Genomic DNA, 22387 nt, shown 5'->3' with positions numbered 1-22387 from the left:
CATACCGCATCCCACATCAATTGTTTACATACTTATAAAAAGTATAGTCTCTACGCACTGGTATTTCCTGGGATTTTGCAAATTTTGGCAATTAAATTTAAATAGTAATAATGTTCATTCAAGACTTAAACAGCTGCTGATATGACAGTTGCTTTGCACTGGTTGAGGTCATAGGCTGTGATTTGGTCGTACACAAATAATGTGGGATGAATTTCTTGTAATATTAGGATTTTCAGGTACAGATTTAAATTAGCAATGGCAGGCATTCACTAAATCACTAAAGCTATTCTCACCTGCTACTACTTCCTCCACCTGCTTCCCCTGAAAGCTATAAATCCACAGACTCCTAACACAATACTCCGCCCCCCATGCACTGATGCCTGTTTCACATACTCTTAACACAACAGGCAGTTTACTTCAGGAACTTAGTTGTAAACTTTGATCTTACAAAAGGAGGTAGCTAGGGTCTGGGGCAGAGAGCACAAAACCAGTTCTGGTTAATGAAACACCAAAGGGAAGTCTGGTGTTTCTAAGAGTTTCAGGAAAAGAAGCTTTTCCTTCCTGAATAGGAGGAGGAGGAGGAGCCAAACTTTTCTATCCCTTCTAGGTGGTCCAAAGTCCCAGTGTTCAGCAGAACCCCCTAGGTTGGGGGATCTGATTTGATTGAAGTGCTGAATAGATACCAGTTAATAGTCCCAGGGAAAAAAGTCTTTTTTTCCCTTGTCAGACCAGGGTACGGAGTGTACTGTTATTTAAAACAGCAGCTTACACATGGTGTAGATACAACAAAGATAAAATCCTCCCTTAAAGTGGTCTGTGGAGCAACATCAAATAATCAAACCTTGTTATAGCTACCTTGGTACTCAGCTACTGGCCCAATCTAAGAAAACATATGGCATAGTCAACACTTCAGTAATTTTGCTATCTGGGAGAATACAGGATATTTTTATTATTCTGAAAATATCATTTAAAGACGATTCCTTTTGAAAATGTGTCAAAGATAGCATCTTCTCATTTTTCAAGTGACTTTTTAAGTAGAATGTGCTGTTGTAAATCACATGACAGTGAGACTAGTCCTAGTGGATATATGTTTTAAAACCTATAAGAAAGCCATCCTTTTCCTTAAGAAACCTAATTAAACTCTAATCTAGCTTTTTACAGGATTTAGAATCTGGTGAGACTCTCTGAAAGGAGTTCATAAAAAGTATAAAATCTAGTTGCTTTTATTATTTTGGTATCATTCAATATTCCATCAACTATTACAGATCACATGACTGGTTATCTTATTCGACTCTTCAACATCCAAACATATTATCTTTAAAATAATGTTTATAGGGGTAAGGTGCTTCCCTTGCATACTCTGGTTTGATCCCCAGCATCCCAAATGGCCCCACGAGCACCGCCAGAAGTGACTACTGAGTGCAGAGCCAAGAGTAACTCCTGAGCCTCATTGGGTATGACCCCCAAAGAAAACAAAAGTAAGTTTGTATTATAGTTTGTATTATAGTTTGTATTATAGTTATGGTCACGACAGTGTTGAAGTTTATGGTGCTGATGCACAAAGTTAATGCACAAACCCCTTTCCCCCTACACACACCCACCCAGGTGCCCATGACCTCTCTGATTTAGGCCACAGGACTGTGACAACCACACCTGGGGTTTGTGACACTACAGCCCCCTCTCCTGGAGAGAGGTGGAAGCTGCAGGGGATTTACCTTATTCACCACTTTCTTCCTTAAGAACCTCTGAAGCAGCCCCTGCATGGGCTCTCCATCCCACCGCAGCTGAACCCAGCGGAAATGCTGCTGCACCAGCAAGTCGGAACCCTGGAGGCAGGCCTTGGCAATGGTTCCCATCAGAAAGCAGTTCTCATGAAAATAGTAACATTCGGCTGTTCCATTTCCTAAAACAATCCAAAAAGCAAAGATTCAACGATAGTAAGCCATGTGGTGGGGCAAATGCGGATTACAGAAGTATGAGATGCATAACCAACAGTCTGGAGCCCAGAAAGTTGAGAGGAATGAATGGCATGGAAGACAGCCTCTTCTCAGCAGGCTTTTATTACTTGCATATATACATATGCACATTAACAGCATAGATATCTATATATCTAATATATATAGTAGGATAACATTGGTTATCTATATATATATCTATAATTGGTTATCTATATATATATCTATATACATATGGATAACATTGGTTTTTCCTTTCTGCCTTGCTACAGGGAGTTTAGGTTTATTGGGTTACTCCCATCACAGTGCTCCCTTTCCTCTGTAACCTCTTTCTTTGTGCTCTGCTTCCCCAACTAGTCAATCACCTTTATCTCCTAATCAGACTCTGTTAACTTGTAAATATTTCTTTTCTCTTCTCCTTAAGTCCTTTGCATAGTGAATTCAGAGTAATGTCCTTTTTGTATAGACACAGGCAGACCTACAAGAAAGCCATCCTTTTCCATAGCATAGTTGATGCTATGCTTTTGTCACTTGGTAGTTAATTGACTCCAAATGATATTCACTCCTGGGCATCTGTTTCTTTGACTTAAGCATCAGTTGCTCTTACTTCCTAGCACCCCAAAAGCAGGGTCCCGATGAGGGGCTGGATGGACCCAGGGCAAGCTGTGAACTACCCTGCCATGGAAATGTGCCAGGCCAAAGTGCCATAATACTTAATTATAAATTAAGAGCATGGTCATGAACAAATTCTGTCATGATCCAGAAAGTATCAACTAGATTAGGACCCTGCTAAGGAAAGGAAAAAAAACCCTAAGAGGCATTTTGCCCTTGAGCCTGATCTCCTGGCTGCAGGGGATCAGGAAGGGATTTGATATGCTGATTGTGTGTGATATGCAGACTTAGGTGTGAGGTTGCTACCCTGAATGCGGGGAGATGGAGAGAGACTAGAGAGAGAACAAGGCGGTGAGTAGGAGCACAGAGAGACTAGCAAGGAGGACAGGAGGAGACAGGAATGGGGAGGTTAGTGAGACTGGAACAGGTGTGTGAGGAGAATGGAGCAAACGGCTACTGATCATCAAGCAGCCTGGCCCTCATTTTCTCCTCGTCCACCCTTGGCATCAGCCCTCCCTGGTGGGGGAAGCAGCCTGAGACCACTGAACACAGGTGGTGAGAGAGAGCTGCAGGATTCCCTAGTCCTCTGGTGATTACACACACACACACACACACACACACGTAGCGTATACATACACACACACAAGTAGTGTATACATGTGTGTTTATTATTTGTCTTTTTACCTCTTTGAAAAGTACATGGGCTTTCAGTGCTGCGATTTTCCAGAGGTGCTAAAAAGTCCCCCAATAATTCTGACAATGAACATTTTTCCAGATTCTCTAAGATAATGATAATTTTCTTGTTGACAGGAGTTTGTTTCACTGGGATCAAACACGCTGTGGAAAAAAAAAAGGAAATTCCATGATTAAAGACTTCATAAAAATCTATACAATTTGACAAAACCAAAAATGGTTGACCACCAGTGTCAGCAGAAATGTGACACAATCATCCTGATAGAACAAAGACCCTCTAAGGCTTGGCATTATTTAATACAGTTGGGGACAAAATCCTAGTTCCTTAATAGATACCCAATAGGATGAACCCAGATGACACCAAGAATGAGAAGAATAAATATATGGAAATATATTCATACAATGGATATTAAACTAGTGACATCTATAAGCAATGATATGGAGGACTATCCCAAATGACATATTTATAAGTAAATTACAAAAGCATGTGCAAAAATTTTTCATTGTGCAGAGTTAAAACACAGGAAACATTAAAGAGAAAACCTTGAAATGTACAGAATATGGGCCTGAACAATAGTACAGTGGGTAGGATGCTTTTCTTGCATACGGCAGACCTGAGTTCGATCTCCCAGGCACTACACTGCTCCCCTGTGCCTGCCAGGAATGATCTCTGAGCATAGAGCCAAGAGTATCCCCTGAGCACCACCGGATGCGGCCCCCAAAACAAAAACAAACAAGAAGAAATATATAGGGTTAGTAAAATTAAAGGGAAGCAAAGAAACAATCATGACAGAAGATAGAGAGACCACAGTGGGCACCTCCATAAGAAGGGGTTTGTGATAAGTGGGAGGGACATATGTGACATTCAAGAAGCAAGCATTGCTGGGGTGAGGGGTGAATAGTTACTTATTTAAAACTATTGATTGAAACAGGAGAACATTCCAGAAAACTGAATTGGAGGTGGAGGGATTGAGAGGAAAATCTTGGGAGAGGGAGGTTGGTGATGGGTGTGGTCTCAGAATTAAGTGCACGAGAAACCATTATTAACAGAATAATAAACCACAGGATCTCAAAAGACATTTTTTAAAAAATCAGTTGTTGACCTGTAAAACAGGCAGTTTGTATTTATAAATGTATTTTTTACAAAGCAAAGAAGGTCAAAGCTGTTAAATAATCTTTAAATTATACATACATAATGTTGGTAAAATTATGGGGATAGGACTTCAGAGAAATAAGCACGTTTCCTTCTTCTATTTTATAGACTTGAGAGGGTAAACTGATTTGACTAAAGTTTCAGAAACAATGTTCAGGAAGTATTAAAATCTAGGACTTCTGGGTCTGGAAAGATACTACAGAGGGTAAGGCTCTTTAAATGTGGCCGACTGATTTGAGCCCTGGCACCCTAGGGTCCTCTGAGAAATACCAAGAGTAATTCCTGAGCATAGAGCCAGGAATAACCCCGAGAACTGCCACTGTTCCCCAAAAGTTTGATTAAAAAAATAGGACTTCTGTGTCTTATTTTAGTAGACTTCCCATAAAAGACAGTGAAACAACCATGAATATCAACACTAAGTTAAAGATGGAAAATAAACAGATTACTATATGCAGGAAATTAATATCAATTGACAAAATGCAACTAAAGGTGTGCCTAATACAACCTCACATGTAGTTAACACTGTGGTTAAAACATATATTGTTCTTCCTATACACTGATAAGTTAATAAACACTTAGAATAACTTTTTAACTTTTAGGAAATCCCATGATGCCGCACTCTTAACCAAGTTAACCTCGAGAAAAGAGAGATCAATTATATAAGAGTAACTTCTTCAAGCATTATGGTTTACTCAGATACTCATGAGACTCTATTATATACTTTTTCTCCTTTTTTGCTATGATAGGCACATTTACTTTCAGATGAACCTCTTGATCTGTAAATGAATCTCTTTTACTGAAACTAAGATAGCGTTTCTTGATACTCTGATGTTTTAGTAACTAGAACTCTAGAAATAGTAACAGCTCCTTTTAATTTAGTTGTATTTATAGAGGTTGTTCAGTATCTGCTAGGCATTGTATCCCTTTTAAAACAACTAATTAATAAAAAGTATTGAAATTATCCAGGTTTAAATGTTAGTTCATAAATACATCGATTATGGAAGTATAAAATATTTACAGTTTGTTAAAATGGATAACAAATTTTTTCTACCTAGTGATATAAAACAGATGAGGTTGAATGTAACTTTTTCTGTAACTACAAGTACTGAAAGTCTGCAATTTTTCTTTGATTTGTTTTAAATGTATGGTTAGGTCCAATGACCCTGAAGCTATTACTAAATTCAGTTAGGATATAAATGCATAAACATATCATTCTTTTTTTTTCAAACCTTTATACTGTCCTATAGCATTGCCATCCCGTTGTTCATTGATTTGCTTGAGCGGGTCCAGTAACGTCTCCATTGTGAGACTTTTGACATATTGAATACGTCATGGGTAGCTTGCCAGCTTTGCCACGCGGGCGAGATACTCAGTTGCTTGCCGGGCTCTCCGAGAGGGGTGGAGGAATCGAACCTGGGTGGGCCGGGTTGGCCTCATGCAAGGCTAACACCCTACCCGCTGTGCTATTGCAACCTTTATACATCAACATATAATTGGATTAAACAAATCTGTGATATATATCTAATAGAATACAATTTGGATATGGAAAGGGATGAAATCTTGCCATTTGCAACATCATGGATGAACCTAAAGGATATGCTTAGTGAAATCAGAGGAAGAGAAAAAAGTATGATTTCAACAGTATGTGGAAAATTAATAAACAACAACAATAAAAATATACAGAAGGAAAAAAACCCAAATAGTTTATAAGAATAGTGATCATCAAAAGGGAAAGGGCAAATGGGACTGTATCAAATATAATAGCCTAATTATAAACATGAAGATAAACATGACGCTAGACTTTTGGCACTGAACATAATGTTGTAAATACTAATGGTGACTTATGCTGTGCAACTAAGGCATACATTATAAAGTGTTACTTCAATGAAAAACTATAGAAATCAAATAATTACAAGTCAGTTGCTCAGAAACTTCATTTTGAAACAGCACTTGACTCTATATGCTCTATCATTACCGTATCTCTTATCAACTCCTGTACTTGCTAATCTCACCTCTTTCCAACTTCATTCAAAGCAAGCTCTTCTACTAGTTGACCCCGACATATGAAAACATTATCTATGTTCAGGTTCTTTCCCACAGGAGAGTCATCCATTTACTAAGCAAATAATTAGTGACAATCAATTTGCAAAATGAAATACAATTATCAAAGAAACTTTCAAGGAGCTCACAATACAACATACGTGAGTGTGTAAAGGTCCAAATAGAACTCCTACTGTCTTGATCTGCATTTAGGTAGAGCACAGAGCAATGAATAAAGTGTACAGCTGCTGTTCATTAAGGGGAGAAATCACATCCAGAAACACCTGAGGTCACTTCAAGGCATTTGAGCATAGACTGGTTCTGAAGCTTCCGAAGGGGTAGAGACTATATCTTATTCTAATCAGTTCTGTATAATACAGTACGTTGCACAGTGCCTGTTGTGTGGCAGGTATAGTGTGGGGTCAGGGTCCTGGAACGAGTTTGTGTATTCACTCTACTTCTAGCTAAAAGTTGCAGCATGAATAGAGATATGGTGAGTGGGAAGGCAAAGGTCATGAAAAGGAACAGCAAAGGAAAAACACTGTATTCTGCTGGAGAGCAGAGATTTATTAAAAAGAGGTCAGAGGAATAGACCAAGCAGATCAATGATCTGGAAGGTTCCAAAAGGCATCGATTTAGTTCAATGGGTGATTAGGGCTGGCAGGGAGCAGGAATCAGGGTGAGCTTGAAATCGGAGGTCTTGGCAACATGTGAAAGATGTTGAGGAAGGAAGAGCAGTAAAAAGAGCATTTATAGGAAAGCAACTGAGCAGAATGGCACCATGGAAATGGATCACAAAAGGTCATTGAGACCCAGATGCCGCATGATCATGAACTGATTGTGGGACAAGGGTAAGGGGTCCATGAATGAGAGGACCCAAGAGTTCTATGTGGTCCTCACGCTTCTTTATAAAGGAAATACTCAACAGTGTTCAAAGAATTCTCCTGTTTGCACATAAAAACTTGCATTTCTGGCTTCTTTCTTAAAATTCCAGGACCTCGTGCCCTCTGACACTGGAAGTAAGAAGATATTTCTGGAACTGAGAATTGCGCCCTCACAGACATGGGGGGGTTGTACCCCGGCTTGCCTCACATTCTGTAGATGTCTGGATCTGCTTCAGCCCTTCACTGGCATACTGGGACATGGAATTTTTTCAAGCCCACAAAAGAGCCCCATGTTTCAAGCCCAAAAGGGATATGTAGGAAGAGGGCAGTGTTTTCTGAAGATGCTCCTCTCCAATGCTGAAAGGGTTACCTATGTATCCTTCACATCTTATTCACTGCTCCCTGATTTCTCAGCTCTCTGATCTCTGAAAACTCAGCCTGCAGCTGCAGCCTGCTTGACAGAGTGAGAACTGAACACTGTGGCTTCTCCCTTGGAGAATGAAACAAGATTGAAAGTTGAAAAAATAAAGCGGGTTTGTTATGTAACTGAGAAGGGACAACAGAAATCTCAGCACAGGCGAGATCGGTTTTTATCTAATAAATTTAGCAAATGTGACTCACTTCTTTATATTTCTCTATCAAGTTAAAATGAAACAATTTAATTTTTTCCCATTAAAGTAGTGAAGCTTAAAAAGAATTAGCACACCCACGCTGGCCAGAGGATGAGGAAATGAGACAGCACTCTCACAATAATGGGGGAAAGATAGATTGGCAGAATTTTTTTCCCTAAAGGAAAAATTGGTAACAGGTATGGAAAGGCTTTGGAAAAGATATGCAAAGACTTTGGAAAAGCCTTTGATCTGGCATTTCCTTGGGTTGGGGTGTGTGTGTGTGGGGGGGAGGGGTCATTACCCTAAGAAAAGGCACAGAGAATATTATGTCCAGCACTGAGCACAGGTGAGGGGTTAAGTCTTAGTGGCTCGCAGTGCCAAAGGCACAGGTGATGGGTTAAGACTCAGTGGTCTGCAGTGATAAGGGCATACAGAAGTTGTTCACTGTGGGTGCTTCGGGAACAGTCTTGACTTCTTGTTGAAAGTGCTTTTGTGTTTATGAATCAGGGTGTCAAGAAGAGAGCCTAACAGAGTCTCACTTCATTACGTTATAGAGCTATTAGTACTATCAGCAGAGAAAACCTCAGTTGCATAGTCAACTTCCACTGGTTTCTAGCCAAAGACTGATGACCTGGAGAATCCAGATTCTGGTGGGACTCTCAAATCTGAACATGTACTTTCAGGTTTGTGACATCTTTAGTCCTTTCCCAAGTCTGCCTCATAATCATATTTATTTGGTTTATAAATTTTATTTAGTCACTGTGAATTACAGAGTCACTCACAATTGGGTTTCAGGCATATAGTCTTCCAACACCAATCCTTTCACTGGGACCACCTCTCTCCACTAATGTCCCCAGTTTTCCTCCTACTCTTCCCAGTCTGCCACTATATAATAGGCATTTTTAAATAAAATTTTGGCACTATGGTTTATGGTATTGCTACTGATAGGATTTCATATGTAATAGTTTGCCACCTTTGGGAACTGCTGGTGATTCCCCTCTTCCTAAACCTGTCAACAGATGCCCTAGCCACAAGATACCTCCCATGGTTCAGCTCCAAAGATAAGATACACCCTAACCTTAAAAAAAAAAAATTAAAATGTTCATTTCGATTCATCAATCACACATTCTGCCACCCCCTTTTTTCCTTCCTCCTCTCCCCAGAAGTATCTGGCTTTCAGCACGGAGAGTCTAGATTCTGGTCCACTTCAGCTTTGGGTCACACCTTCTAGTCATGCACCAGCCAGAAGCCAGAAGGGGTAGTTTGCTTATTCACCTACTGTGGAACTTGGGGTCTTAGGCTGAGAAACTGAAGACAGAAAATTCATATTGTTGCTATATTAATACATGTTTAGTTTTGTTCCTGTTATAGCTCTAGCAAGTTACTAAGTTTCTCATGCCTGTTTATTATTTTAAAAAATGGAGATAATGACACAATATGCATAGGTTGCTTTGGTTTTTAAATTAATTGATGCACACAGTATGCTCAGTAAAGGGCCGTTCAATGGTACACTAAGAAAAGGTTGAGAAAGTTCACCTCAAGTGCAGCAATACGAGGTGCCCTGGTTGTAGAGAATCTGTGAATAATAAAACCCCATCTGCTTTTTATTGTCATTGTGCAATTCTATGCAGCATCAAAGGAATATTATGTAGACCCTCCAGGACATACTATACCTTTGGTAAAAGTTATATGGTTATACACGAAAATGATTTATACACAAAAGATGATAAAAATACAGGATATACAAGAAATGCAATTATATATATATGTATTATATATAAATTTTTGGCAAATATTCAGAGGGGACCCCAATTTTTATCCCAAAGCTGTTGAATAACTCAAACACTAATTTAAACTTATTCCCAAGCAACAAAGTTTATTTCCTTGAAGAGCATACTGTTGGGATTGGGCATGATGAAGTTTGCTAAAAAGGTCTCACCGCTACTGATGAACAGGTCTACCAGCTGTTCCTTGGAGAAACCAGCATCCACTTCAACCCTCACTATTTCACAGGAGAATCCTGCAGCCATTTGTCTGTGCTGTGATAAGAAAAGAGTGATTAGTTCTATTCAGTTGAACAAATTCAAGAGAAGAAGAGGGCTTGCAAACAAAGGCTACCTTCATGCAGAGGGCAAGTTGATGTGCTATGTAGTCTTGCAGGCTTCCTTCAGGGCCATGAAAAATGACATTATGATATTGTTCAACCTATTAATAAATCCAGAAAATATGAGGTTAATAAACAAAGATGAAGGTGAAAAATATTGAGATCGAGTGTAGATAAGTACAAAAATCCCTCTCTGATGATCCTTCGCATTTCAAAATGTTTAAAATATTTTAGGGATTAATTTAATTCCTTGTATACTTGAAGTATTTCCTTTTAATGTATATTCCATCTCTTATAGATGTTCTGTAACTTTTTTACGGGGCTATGGGGGATTTGGGCCATAGCCAGTGGTGCTCAGGGATCACTCCTGACAGGGCTCAGGCGACCATATATGGTTCAAGGGATTGAACCTCATTTGGCTGCACTGCCCTACTCACTGTACTGTCTCTACAATCCTTTTTTTTTTCAGTAAGCATACATTATAGATGCTCTTTTTTTTTTATCATTTATTTTTTATTAGTGAAACACCATGAAGTATACTTATAGACTCACAAATTTTTGTGCTTGGGTTTCAGCTATACAATGATCAAGTACCCATCCCTCCACCAGTGCCCATCCTCCCCCACCACGGGTCCTATCATCCCTCCGACCCCCCATCCTCCCCCCCCCCCCCCGTCCCACCCTGCCGCTGTGGCAGGGCATTCCTCCCTGTTCTCTCTCTCTTCTTTTGGGTACTGTGTTTTGCCAGAGAGGCATTAAGTGGCAGTCATGTTTGGTCTATAGACCACTTTTAGCATGTCTCTCCCACCCTGGGAGGGTCTTCACAACACCCTTTATTTGGTGCTCTCTTCTCTATCTGAGCTTCCTTCTCACCTAGCACATGTGGCTGGCCTTCAAGTAATGGAGCAAAATTCCTGGTACTAATCTGAGCCCTTCCTGGGTGTTAGTCTCCCGTTTTGTTGCTTTATGTTCCCCAGATGAATGCAATCTTTCTGTGTCTATCCCGCTCTTTCTGACTCATTTCGCTTAACATGATACTTTCCATGTAGTACCACTTGTATGTAAATTTCATAACTTCATCTTTTCTAACAGCTACATAGTACTCCATTGTGTAAATGTACCAAAGCTTCTTTAACCAGTCATCTGTTCTCGGGCACTCAGGTTTTTTCCAGATTTTGGCTATTGTAAAGAGTGCTGCAATGAACAAACAATTGCAGATGTCACTTCGACTATACATTTTTGCCTCTCTGGGATATATTCCCAGGAGTGCTATAGCTGGGTCAAATGGGAGATCGAATTCTAATTTTTTGAGAATCGTCCATACTGTTTTCCAAAAGGGTTGGACCAGCCTGCATTCCCACCAGCAGTGAAGGAGGGTCCCTTTCTCGCCACATCCGCGCCAGCACCTGTTGCTTTTGTTCTTGTGGATGTGGGCCAGTCTCTGTGGTGTGAAATGATATATAGATGCTCTTTTAAGTGTGAATTTTCTCAATATCTATTTTACTTTTCAGTAGTTGAAATAGCAATTAACTTTATGAAGGAACATTTGAAAAATGAAAGAAAAAAAAGCATAAAAATCATCATTATTGACAGAATCTAGAAACTACCATAGTATCTGTGAATTTTCTTCTTTTACTTTGCACCATTGATGTGGGTAGGTATTTATGAACTTTAGAAGAAGGCAGGGCCAGAGAGATAGTACTGCAGAGTAGGGCAATTGCCTTATAAGCTGCTGACTCAGGTTCCTGGCAGGTCATATGGTCCCCCGAGCCCACCAGGAGAGATATGAGTACTCCCTGAGCACTGTGGGTGTGCCCCAAAAACCAAAGACGAAAATAAGAAAGGATACAGGGCAAGGTTTTAATTAATTTATTTTTTATAGCTGTTATATATCAGAGAGTATCTTTGTATTGATACTTCACATAAAAGACAACTTGAAAAGTATAAAATTCTTATTGGTTCTCTATTTTCCATTTTGAAATCCAGTGATTCAAAGAAATCTGGACAGAAACTGACCACTTACTCTGTAAAAAGGAAAATCCGCGACTGAATAACTAAATGGAGTGCCTATATGAAACTTACCCTCAGACACCACTGCCTCTCCATTGCCCTCCCAAACTAAGCTCAACTATTTACTGGGAGGCCTCCCAAGCAGTGCTCAGATGGCCTGCAATTCTAGAAAAACAGGGCTAGCACATTAATGCAAAGACCACAGAACATGGTACCACTGTGGTGCTAAAGATTGCCCAGGTTAGCCCTGCAGTGGTATGGGGTCTCCAGAACCACCAGCGTGTGCTGCTCAGAACCTTCAGGGGTGCTCCTGGGGATGCTCGAGGGAGCATGTGGTGCTAGGTACCAAACCCTACCTAAGCTCTGTAGTATCTCCTGGCCCTGGCCCAGTTATTTATGGGTACTTTCTCTGGCCTGACAGGGGTAGAAAGAGAATGTTGCTGTTCTGCAAAAAAGCAGAGGATGCAATGAATGAGATCATCCACAGAGGGAACAAACATAGTTCTCATTCCCAAAGCTGTGAGGTCCTGCCTTGGCAGCTGGTCCTGAGCTCCTCTAGGTCCTTCTGTAGGATGGAGAGGATATAAAGCTGATTTTTATTACTAGTATGAATCTTGCTCTTTATTTCCTGGGGTGGAGGTATCAATACTATGATGGTCAGAAAAGGATGAAAGTGATTTCCTTCCTAAATGCATGTTCAAGTCTTAAGTCAGTGAACCTAACATTTTTTGAGGGAAGAGGATTTTGGGGCACACCCAGCTGTGCTTATTCCTGGCTCTGTGTGACGGGATCACTCCTGGTAGTGCTCAGGGGACCATATGCAGTGCCAGGAATCGCAATGGTGTCTTCTGACTGCAAGTAAGCACAGTGCACTCTCTCCTGTCCCAGAGCCTAATATTCTTACTCCTAAAGGAAGTAGAAAAATTGTCTAGCTTCTTGCTAAATAAATGTTCCAGCTCCATTTTCCTCTGTTAGTGTAAATTATCACTTTTCAAAAGTACTTTAGTGGGAAATTATGTGCCAGATCCTGCTAGCCAGGAGCCATTTTAAACTGGAAGTCTTGAACTTTGCAAATTGATCCCAAACCACTAAGAATTACTGGGTAGAAATTGTCTCTCATGAAATAGACTCTCACATCAGTGAACAACAGAACAGATTGCCAAGGTTTACTATTATACCCTTGAGACTTTCGAACAGAATTGCTATTTAATATTGTCTCACTTCTGAAAACAAGAGAACATCGTTCATAAAAGTCATCCCAGGAAACTATCTACACTGCCTTAAGATTGATTCTGAAATCATATAACAGCCAGACAACCAACTTCATAGATAAGCTGCCTTCAATTTCAACACCTCATTTATTCTCAGATTGCAGGTTCTTCAAAGATGTGTGCAGGAAGCATCCAGTTTAAAATTGCACTGAAAATGCCAGTTACCAGCAGTTGAGCATTTTGTATTTACATAGTCTAATATATCTTTTCTGCACTGAGATGAAAGATAAATAAGCAAATTTTGTATGCAAATATAGGGGGGAATGAATATAAAAAGACTTCTGGATTATTACATGTTCAAATATATGTATAGTAGTAGCTTAACCCTAATTTTCAGGTTACTATTATCATATCATATCACGGTCCTCCCGTTGTTCATCAATTTGCTCGAGCGGGCCCAGTAACGTCTCTATTGGAGACTTTGTTGTTACTGTGTTTGGCATATTGAATACGTCACGGGGAGCTTGCCAGGCTCTGGCCTGCGGGCGAGATACTCTCGGTAGCTTGCCGGACTCTCCGAGAGGGGCGGAGGAATCGAACTCGGGTCGGCCCTGTTGGCTGCAGGCAAGGCAAACGCCCTACCGCTGTGCTATCACTCCAGCCCGTTACTATTAATTTTTGATTAATGGCATTTTGCTTGCTCTCATCAAATGCTATGTGTGCTTCTAATTTTAAATTTGAACAAAAATTACTGGCAACTTACTGCTCTTATGAAACTGGTACAAAATGCAAAACCTGTGCCAGGAAAATATATTTATCTACTTTAGTATTATTACCGTAACACATTTTTCAAATAGCAATGTCTGAGGTAGAAAAAAAATGTACCGGCTCTATGCTTCCAGCAGAGGGCTCTAAAGATAGGTACTTCTCCCGGGGGTGGTGCAGAGAAGATGGAGAATAAATATTTTAATTGTGTTGAAAGGAGATCTGTTCTTTGAAAATGAAAATCATACTCAAGTTTTAATACTTGCATTGTAGTCACCAGAATTACCCCTTTAGTACACATTTACAATGTGATATTTTTACTTATTTCTAAAGGGACAGTGGCTGTATTATCACAACTAGTAGCAATTTCTTTTATTCCTGTCTCATCATAGCCTATTGAGGAAGCTGTTAGCACATGTCTATTAGTGTACTGTGAGACAAATAAATTCTAGGTTAAATGGAAACAATGACCTCAATAAAGCCAACCCATGCCTATGCCCCCCCCCAAAAAAAAACATACATACACACTTTTTCTGCAGAGCACAATTTAGAAACGAAACAGCAATGTCTCCACTACAGTCACCACGGAACCTGTGATATATTTTTCCAACTCGTGGCATTATTTTAACATAATAACGTCAGCTTCTATTTGGAGTTTCACTTGTTAAAGTCTGAAGAAAAAGCTGCTAATGTCTGAAGATGATTTTTAAACAAGGTTATGCTGAAATGCTGAATTCAAAAAAAGAGTCAAAATAAAAGATCTTTGGGGCTGGAACAATAGCGCAGCGGGTAGGGCATCTGCCTTGCATGTGACCTACCCAAGTTCATTCCCAGCATCCCATATGGTCCCCTGAGCACCGCCAGGGGTAATTCCTGAGCACAGAGCCAGGAGTAACCCCTGTGCATCACCGGGTGTGACCCAAAAAGCCAAAATAAATAAATAAATAAATAAATAAAAGGTCTTTACTGAGTCAATATAATTGAGCGGCTAAGCTGAATGTGCCATGCTTGAGAGCTAAGTCTCTCATTCTGACCTATTCTGACACTCAGTGAAAAACAAATAATTTATTTATGACTTGAGAGCCACTAATGATAGTTTAGGTCAATTCACATAAAATCTCCTTAATCAATATTGGCAAATCCAGCATGGGTGATACAAGTCTGGAGTTCTTCATATTAGAGACAGTTTTAAACATTTGCCATGGTCACTCTTTATAGAAAGGGTCTAGAGAACTCTAGGAATTAAAGAACTATCTATCATGTACACGCTGCATGAGGCAGAGAAACCAAATCACTTGTGTTCCTGGGGATGCCTAACCATCACCAGAGTATAATTCCCAGCACCCCAGGGCCTGGGCTATACTGCATCCTTAGGCCCTTGCACTGAACCACTTGCCTGGTTGACTGAATACTGCCGAGAACCACTTGGCATACCCATCAACCCTCACTCTTGTGCTCCAAAGCCCTGTGGTATTGGACATAGTACTGGACATAAACAGTTCCATAGCAGTCAGCCTCTACAACTCATTGTGCTCCAGAACTCCCTCTTCTGGGGGAACACTTGCTGTACTGTCCATAATCTTCATTTACTGTTGCCAGGGAGGACAAAGTATCCTTTGGGATGAGAGCCACCTTTCTCAGTCCAAGGATTGGTATTTCTGGTTACTCTTCCTTGCACTCCTCCTCACATAACAGCATTATAAATACACTATTTCCTAGTGACAGTAATAAATTTATTTTGGAAGAGTATGATGAATAAGGAGAATCACCTATTTATGATTTTGTTGTCATTGCAGGGGGCGGTGTGGTTGGGTTACACGTAGAGGTACACAGGAGTGACCCCTAGTGGTACTTGAAACCATCCGCGGCACCCGCGATTGTATGCAAGGCAGGGGCGTTCTTAACCCCTGTATTATCTCTCTACCCCAGTGATCTATTTCTAATAGTCATAGTAACTGAATTATTAAAATGCAAAGTTACAAATAAGGTAATAAAAATTCACAATATGAATAAAAGTGAGTTAATAAAAAGTTATACTTTGATCATTTATTAATGATTTAATACAATTAAATCAAATGCTTTCTTATAACTGAAGCGTGACAGCTTAAAGTTCGCTTGAATTTTTTAACAATTCAGCAAATTTTAGAAAAATAAAATTAAAAACAGAACAAAAGACCAAATTTAAAGACTATTTCATGTAATTTTCTGCAAAACTATTATATTCTTTAAAAATAATACATTTATATCATACACACAGTACAAACTGGTTATTACTGAAATTCCTCCTTAACAGATAGGTAATTGCTACTATAAACTATAATAAAATTCATTAAAAAAAGGAAGACAGGCAGTCTTCTAGGTTTAACTCCTTAGGATCCACTACTTACTACAGAAGAACATAGGTGAATTACTGCATCTAGATTTATCTGTGAGATGCAAGTAACTGGGATAAGTGCTATCTTATAGAGTGTCTAAATGAGCCAATATATACATACAATGCTTTAAAGTTTGACATGTAATACTCAATGAAAGCATTTTCTATGTATTCAATAATTCCAACACACATGAGTACATGAGTATAATTAAAATGGTACTGAACAGATATGTCATTTTCTGGCTCACATTCTACCAGTGACTTCCTATTGCATCACCTTTAGAAATCAAAGCACTGTAGCACTGTCTTTCCAATGTTCACTGATTTGCTTGAGCGGGAGCCAGTAACGTCACTGTCACTGTCACTGTCATCCTGTTGGTCATTGATTGCCTCAAGCAGGCCCCAGTAATGTCTCCTTCGTCCTAGCCCTGAGATTTTAAAAAGTGCCACATTTGAGGCTCTTTCAGGGTCAGGAGAATGAGACCCATCATTGTTACTGGTTTTTGGCATATTGAATACACCACGGGGAGTTTGCCAGACTCTGCTGTGTGGGCAGGATACTTTTGGTAGCCTGCCAGGTTCTCCAGAGGAAGAACTAGATAATAGTACCCAATAGAGCAAGCCTGCTCCGAATGGGACTGGGGCCTGCTCCACCCAAATCCCCCATCTTCCAGGCGTTACACCCACCAACTGCCCCCCAGTGCCATGTAATCCCATCAATGGCCAAGACCAGTAATGTCTCACAATAAATTGTTGTTACTGTTTTTGGCATATTGAATACACCACGGGGAGCTTGCCAGGCTTTGCTGTGTGGGCAAGATACTCTCAGTAGCTTGCTGGGCTCTTGGAGAGGGTTGGAGGGATCAAACCTGGGTCAGCCTGGGTGCAAGGCAAATGCCCTACCTTGTACCAGCCCAGAAATCAAAGACCTTGCCATAATTTTGCCTCGTGTCATCTCAGACCTTTGTGTATGCTATTTCCTCTGCTTCAAACACCCTCTACAACCCCCATCATTTATTTCATGAATTTCTGTTAACTAGTCACCACACAAAGGCCTTTATTTATTTATTTATTGCACTCAGGAACTATTCCTGGTGATGCTCAGGGACAATATGGGATGCTGGGAATCAAATCCTGGGTCGGCCACATGCAAGGCAAACGCCCTACCCGCTGTGCTATTGCTCCAGCCCCACAAAGGTCTTTCTTAACTTGATCTAATACTCTCTTCTACCATCCTTTCCACTAGCTCTTTATTGCATGTTTCAACTTTTGTAATTAGTGCTGGCGATAATTTTATATGCGCATTTAGATGACCATTATCTGTCTTCTCCACATATATATAGTTGTCACCTAAGTTTCTAAAATACTCCTCATAAGTAGGAAGTGTTCAACAAATTGTAACTAAATAACTAAATGACCAAATAAGATACAAACATACATAGCACATGGTCTATCTCTTTAGGAAGTTTATAATCTTAATTTAGAAAATGGAAACATTCACAACCATCATATCATTGCATGAGTCCCTTTCAGTTTTGAAGTACTTGCTAAAATAAACTATTAATTTTAGGATCTTTGTCATAGAATTACTTGTTGGGTGAAGAGTCCTTTGTGCATGCTGATGAAATTGGAAAAAGAAAAAATGTGTTAATCCAGCCTTCAGTTTTTTGGTCATTGGTAGTTGATCACTGGAGTCTTATACATTAGGAGACAAGCATAAATGTAGTTGGATATTCTGTGTATGCGACTAGCAGACACTTTATTCCACTGACCTGCTCAGCCAAAGCTAATATGTAGTTATAATTCTATTGCACTGATTTTCATTCTATCACCTAAGCTGGTAAATGAAAATCCTTGAATTAAACCCTGCCTGGTACACAGAAGTTAAGAAGCAAGGAAGGAAAGAAAGTGATAATACCAGTTGATTCTACTTAAAGCCTAAGACTCACATTCCTGAAAACCAGTTGGTCAGATATCTTCAATGTTCATGTAAGCAAAGCAATAAAATAGCTCTACTTTCTATTTTTATGTAACCCCAGGCATACTTTGATGCTTTAGGGAGAGGGGGAAATGTAGACCTCTACCCACACACAAAAAAGGAGGTCAGATTTAAAAGTGTCAGATTTAGAATTTCTCTCCTAAAGTGCAAGGCTTTTGAATGTTTCTATGCCACAGTGGTTGCTTTTACAAAGTGTAGGCCTGACTTTGAGCCTCTCTGGAAGATCATGGAATACTTCTGAATACTTCTTTTCATCAGGAACAAAGACATCAATTCACAGTTAATAGAAACAACTTTTGTAAAGGGTCATGGTCAGACCCAGTTATATTTTAAAAAGTTTTCTAACTTAAGACAGCAAGTGAACTTATTGTTTATTTGATGTTTGACATCATTCGTATTAGTTCGAGAGAGACCTCACACAGAGAGTCACACAATGGGTATCTGGGTGTTGCATAATCCTCTTTCATCATCATTAACTATTTGTCCTTGGGCATGAAATTCTACCAGTCTCCACAACAGTACCCTCATTTATCAAATGGAAGATATTCTCTACTCATAGAAATAGTTTGAGAATGAAATAAATGAGACATATGTGAAAAATCTTGCACATGGCCTAATATGTAGTAAGCTCTTGCATTTATCCATTTTGTGTTCAGAACTTGCTATTTCCTCCTGCTACTCATATCTCTGCCCTCTTTTCCTTGAGTAACAGAGGTGTTTAGTAATAGCTGGGATTGCCATGCCAAACACTATGCTCTCCTGCTAGGCGTAAACACTGTGGTCTGAAATTTGATGAATCGCAGATGAGTTTCACAGGACATGTGCAAATCCTCAGAAATGAAAGAACATACTCATCAGGCCATCTTCCCGGGAGCTAGAACTTGGATGTCACTCTCTCTGGACAAGTCCATTCAAGCAACATCCCAAAGAGCTGAGGACTGTCCCATATCCTGACTATTACAGTAAGTGCTGAAAAGTAAGGAGGCATGTGTGCATCTTTTCAATTTAATATTTATCTGGGGACTAGAGGCCAAGAAGTAGAATTCCTGGGTCATATTGGGAGTTCTGCTCTGATTTTTTGGGAGGACTCCCCATAATGTTAGCCAGAAGACATTCCGAGCAACAGTGAAGGAAGCTCATCACCTTCATGCCAACAATGCTCTTCCCAGTTTTTCTGCTATATGCCATTCTCATTGCTGTGACATCAAGTGAAAATGAACTTGAACTGTGTTATCTAAACTAGAACAAGAACAACACAAAGAAATGGAATAGCACTGCGAGAGCTGCTCTTCAGATCCTTGGAGGGGACCCAGCCCTCTGGGCTCCATGACTTCCTCACCTCCCGGATTTTGATGTTGGAGGAACATCTGTACCTTGCCTGTCTGAACTACAGCTCTCTGGATTCTGTTCAAGTGGCCAAGTCAATAGCAGCCTAAGGAATGCTAACATATATGTTTCATAAATGATGAAAATTTCTAGCTATTCTCTTCCCTACTGAACAGTAACTGGTGTCAAGTTTTGTTCGAGAAAAATCACTTCCTCCTGTCCACAATATCACACCATTCAAGTCATAGGTGCACAGTGACTTGGACAACTGAACATCTGCTGATGTTGATGGAAATCTTGAACCTAAGTGATGAGTTCTAGATTTCCGGGCCCTCAAGGAGAGGGGTTCTGAGGAAGGTCATGGGATCAGGGACAGAGTGAGTGGAGAGGGGCTCTCACACTCTTAGACATGACAATGGGTCAGCCCATTTCCCAGTGTCAGACTCCACCCAGCAGCTTCCACCTACCAGCCTGAGGTAGTCCTGCAGCATCTGCAGAGGGATCATGGATGTGTATGTCACACTACAGAGGCAGCCTTCTCGAGGACCTGTGAGGAAAAAATGTGCAGAAGGGGAAATTCACTCTTGTCTTTAAAATACAAAATATAATATAGAGACTGTCATGAATGATACAATGTGTGAATTGACTCCTCTGGCAGAGGTGATATCTGGCCAGCTAGTGTGAAAATACTCCAGCACGGATGGGTGGAAAACAGCCACTGCCCCTGGTCTCATAGGTGCTCCCCAGCCACTGCCTTAACCTCCTGCAACCAAGAATGAGGCTTCCACTTCCCAGCCTCAGCCAGCATCTACTCTGATTGCTAGATTTTACTTTTCATAAGCAATTATTAATAGCAATAGTCCCACTTCTTAGAAGTTTCTGGCCTTGACAAGGCATGATTGCAGAGCCTCACTCTGCAACTTACTCCTTCTAAATTCTGTAACTCTCTGGACCTCCCATTTCAGTCTAAAGAAAATCTCTGGGATGGTCTCACACTTACTTTAGTTTTTCAAATGAAGAAAATATCATTCATGTATATAGTAAACCTTTAGTTGAGACTTAATTTGTAAGACTACATGCCTAATTATGGATAATACATGATGAAATGAGTAATCTTCTTGAGTTTGGGCTAAGAAACAGAACTCTTATATTGCTTATTACCTATAGAAGACAAATTTGAAACAAGCAGACGAGTATTTTTGAGCCTCAATTTCCTTCAACACAAAAGATATCTCCACCTTTCTCCCCAACAAACACATAAATGCACAGAGTACTCAGGGCTAACTCAGAGCTCTGCCCTTAGGGATCATTCCTGGGAGTTCTCAGAGGACCATATATGGTGTCAGTGATGGAACCTTATGCAAGGCAAGTACCTCAATCTCTATACTTTCTCTCTACATCTTTAACACAGCCTTTGTTACTCTCAGTCTGACCTCTGTTCCTTTCCCTGCAATTCTGAGCGAGGCAACCAGAACTGCAGGAAGCAATGATCAGTACAGACATCATCCTAGAGTTCAGAAACACTGCTTTTGATTTTTCTTCAAAACACAACTCATTACTTGGGTGCCACAGGAGCATAATGACAGGATACAGCACAAAGAGAGGGAAGCTTAAGACTAGTTCAAATGTTCCTTGACTTACAATGGGGCAACATCCCATAACACCCTGGTAAATGGAAAATGTATTTATTACATAAAACTTACCAAAAGCTACAGTTTAACTTCAACTACTTTCGATGCATACAAAACACTTTCATTAGCCCACAGCTGCGCAAAATTATCTATGACATATCCTTTGAAATTTGAACCGGCGTGTGTAATTGACCGGATACTATGCAATTATAGAGTAGGGTTGTAGTCCCCTGTGAGCAAGGGCTGCCTGGAACCTGTGGCTTGCTGCCACTGCCAAGCATCACAGGAGATTCTCACAGGCTGCTGCCAAGAGGAGACCCACAGTCACTAATCAAGGTCGTCTTTCCACTAAACATGTGTAGTTTCCACGCCATCCTCAAGCAGTCAAGCCAGCTTCCTCAGGAAGTGCCCTGGGCACAATCAACAATCAACCAGTCTACCAGCCTCGTCTGGGAATAGCTTTACCTGACAAAAGCACAGTGACCTGCTCTGCTTCATTCTTCCTCATGAAGTCCCACGGTGACAGGGGGAAGCTCTGACCTGCTGACCACGGCACATTTCCTAGGCGAAAAAGATGAACGAGAATGTCAAGAGACGCACAAGCGCAATTTTTCTTGTAAGGGACAATGGATGAATCCTGCCACTCCTAAGAACCCCAAGCTTAGATGGTGAGAAACAGGCTCAATAAAGAGTCACACGTGTTAACTACCTAAGACAATTCTGGGGAAGGTTCAGGTGAAAGCCACTAGACTACAAGCTTTCCTTCAAAGCTTAGGGGAAAATTGTAGGAGAAACCCTGAAGAGCACAAACATGATGAAATGCACAGGGTTAGGTTACTAAGAGCAAAGAGGATCCCCATGTTTCCCAGTTCTGCCAGTGCCTGCCTGGTGAAATCTAAGCACTGTTGGCAGAGATGACTGGTCCTTCATGACTTGATAACCCTGCGTTCAGTTTTCTGGAAAAACCTCAGGTTCCAGGGGGAAATATTGACAAACAAGTAATTTCATCTGTTCAGAGA

General features: G+C 40.4%; 1 protein-coding gene across 3 annotated transcripts in view; it reads right to left on the bottom strand.

Annotated features, from left to right (window-relative positions):
* CTTNBP2 (cortactin binding protein 2) overlaps nucleotides 1-22387 on the bottom strand; it is a 157567-nt gene that overhangs the window by 18070 nt on the left and 117110 nt on the right. For all 3 annotated transcript variants that reach the window (XM_056118605.1, XM_056118606.1, XM_056118607.1), the window contains 6 exons: nucleotides 21834-21929; nucleotides 20205-20284; nucleotides 10067-10153; nucleotides 9888-9987; nucleotides 3252-3404; nucleotides 1716-1903 (listed from right to left, as the gene is read on the bottom strand). In XM_056118605.1, coding sequence (XP_055974580.1) covers nucleotides 1716-1903; nucleotides 3252-3404; nucleotides 9888-9987; nucleotides 10067-10153; nucleotides 20205-20284; nucleotides 21834-21929 — 704 coding nt within the window. The remainder of the gene's footprint in view (nucleotides 1-1715; nucleotides 1904-3251; nucleotides 3405-9887; nucleotides 9988-10066; nucleotides 10154-20204; nucleotides 20285-21833; nucleotides 21930-22387) is intronic.

The sequence above is a fragment of the Sorex fumeus genome, unplaced genomic scaffold (genome assembly GCF_029834395.1).
Source record: "Sorex fumeus unplaced genomic scaffold, SorFum_2.1 ptg000037l, whole genome shotgun sequence".
In the NCBI taxonomy this organism is placed as follows: Eukaryota; Metazoa; Chordata; class Mammalia; order Eulipotyphla; family Soricidae; genus Sorex; species Sorex fumeus.
This window is presented reverse-complemented; position numbering and strand designations above follow the sequence as displayed.